General features: G+C 55.1%; 1 protein-coding gene across 1 annotated transcript in view; it reads left to right on the top strand.

The window, feature by feature from the left end:
• The first annotated feature begins 228 nt into the window (after positions 1 to 228).
• cacng3b (calcium channel, voltage-dependent, gamma subunit 3b) overlaps positions 229 to 2,260 on the top strand; it is a 24,109-nt gene continuing 22,077 nt past the window's right edge. Inside the window, exon 1 of the mRNA XM_068579554.1 lies at positions 229 to 2,141. Coding sequence (XP_068435655.1) covers positions 1,925 to 2,141 — 217 coding nt within the window. The 5' untranslated portion in view covers positions 229 to 1,924. The remainder of the gene's footprint in view (positions 2,142 to 2,260) is intronic.

The following is a 2,260-nucleotide window of genomic DNA, read 5'->3' as shown; positions in this document are numbered from 1 at the left end:
CACTTCAAGAAGTAGCCCTCCTTCAACTGAAGCTCTACATATTATCTCATCCTCCCCTCCACCCCCTCCACCCCCCACATGCTTTATACTGACGGCGTTGCGGCGGTGGGCGGGACCTGCAGCATGTGACGGAGCCGCGATTAGCTCCTGAAGGGCGCTGTCAAAGCCACGAGCCCAATCCGAGGCGAGCGGCGCGTCCTCAGGCGGAGTTTGAGGAGACGCGCGGTTAGTTTTAGTTTGTGTTGGTTGGACCGAGAGGAGGAGGAGGAGGAGGAAGACGAAGAGGAGGAGGACGACGAGGAGGAGGAGGAGGAGGCGACGGCTGTCATTTTTTTTTTCATGTGTACCAACAGGGCACGTTTCTCGGGAGCGAGAAAAAAAAAAAATACCCAGGCGGGTGTAAAGCGGTCCACGCAGGCTCCACCAGTCTGACCGGACCGCGCTGTCCCGGCTGTGGTGCAACTTCTGCGGGCAAAGAGAGAGAGAGAGACAGAGAGAAGACGGCGGTTTTTCTAGAAGACATCACATCAATTCCGTCGAGATCTCTTTTTTTTAATATATTTTTTTCATGGTGCCTATTTCAGCTCCGAACTTAAAAACACAGAATCCCCGCGCTGCGTGACTCTCCGCTGCAGATGATGTGCGAGGGGGAGAAGAAGAAGAAACCCCTGCGTGTACTGGCCTGTTAGCGGCTGATCTGGACGTCGAGGAGGGAGGGGAAGAAGAAGAAGAAGAAGAAGAAAAAACATGTCAGTGAGTCAACAGCTGGAGTGGAAAACACACGACGGATCTCGGTCCGCGTCCGCGCTTTCTCCATAGCTGACGTTTGGGCTTTTTTTTTAAATTTTGATTTATTCAAGCGTCCATTCATTCAGCGGGAAACCAAGCAAGGAAAAAAAAACACCACTGTACCGCCTCATATTCTGGCGCTGTGAGAGAGATTGTCGAGGGGGTTTAAAAAAAAGAAAAGAGGACATCCTTCAGCAACACAACCCAGCGGTGAGTGAGGGGCGAAGCCGCGTGATGATGCTTTAGTGGAAACCCGCGAGCAAACCCGCCTCCCTGTGTACTTATGCTGCGCGGCGACACCGGTCAAGAAAACAAACTAACCCCCCTTTTTGTTGTTGTTTTTAAAAGATGGACTCCCCCCCTTCACCCTCTCCTCTCTCTCTCTCCCCCTCCACACACACGCAGACCGTGCCTGTTAATGCTTTAACAGACTGATAGGTCGGGAGCTGTGGTGAAGTTGAGGAAGAGGACGCGAGCGAGGAAGCAAAGGAAGCAAGGATACAGGGTGGATAGCTCGACTAAAACCAAAAAATAAACCCGCGGGGACGAACGCGCGTAAAACAGGAGGAGGAGGAGGAGGAGGAGGAGGAGGAAATGTGGCATCGCTGTTCCGCTGCGCGCTGACTGCGTGAGCGCAGCGTCGGGCAGTCGAGGACAACCGGTGGTCGTTAAACCCCCAGTGTGTGTGTGTGTGTGTGTGTGTCTGTGTGTGTGCGCGCGGGCGCGTGTGCGTGAGTGTGTGTGAGGGTGGTGATGTGGTTGTTAGTGGTGGTGGTGGTAAAAACCGGTTTTTGATGCGCGAGAAAGTGACGTGCCGCCCTCCCACCTTCCCGCCCTTTGCCACGAGCCTCGCGTCCACCCAGCCGGGTCGAGGCATCCAAGCAGCCCGCGCTCCGCCCCAATAAAACCCTCCATCTCCTCGATATCATTCTTCTTTTTCTGTGTGGAGTGTCTGTTGAACCCTTTTTTTCCCCTCTCTCTCTCTCTCTCTCTCTCTCTCTCTCTCCCCGCTTGCGAGTCTCCAAGTCTCGCGGGATACAAGCGAAATAAATAAAAAAGAGGAAAAAGAGAGGGGGGGTGGTGGTGGGTGGTTGAACCCAACAAGAGATTTATAGAGGAACAGGGAGCCGCCTATATGAAGATGCTGATGTGTGACCGCGGCGTCCAGATGCTCGTGACGACGGTGGGCGCGTTCGCCGCCTTCAGCCTCATGACCATCGCCGTCGGCACCGACTACTGGCTGTACTCGCGCGGGGTCTGCCGGAACAAGAACAGCGGCGACAACGACACGAGCCGCAAGAACGAGGAGGTGATGACGCACTCCGGCCTCTGGCGAACCTGCTGTCTGGAAGGTACGTGATCAGTCTGACTGACTGTCCGTCTGTCTGTCTGTCTGTCTGTCTGTCTCTCTGGTGGCGGGCTGCGCGTGCACGTGCGCGGGTGCGTGTGTGCGCGTGTGTGTGTATCCATG

This window comes from Clinocottus analis, unplaced genomic scaffold (assembly GCF_023055335.1).
Source record: "Clinocottus analis isolate CAN_PGR_092001 unplaced genomic scaffold, fCliAna1.0.p SCAF_16, whole genome shotgun sequence".
Classification (NCBI taxonomy): domain Eukaryota; kingdom Metazoa; phylum Chordata; class Actinopteri; order Perciformes; family Cottidae; genus Clinocottus; species Clinocottus analis.
Note: the sequence above shows the minus strand (reverse complement) of the source record. Positions and strands in the feature narration are given on the sequence as shown.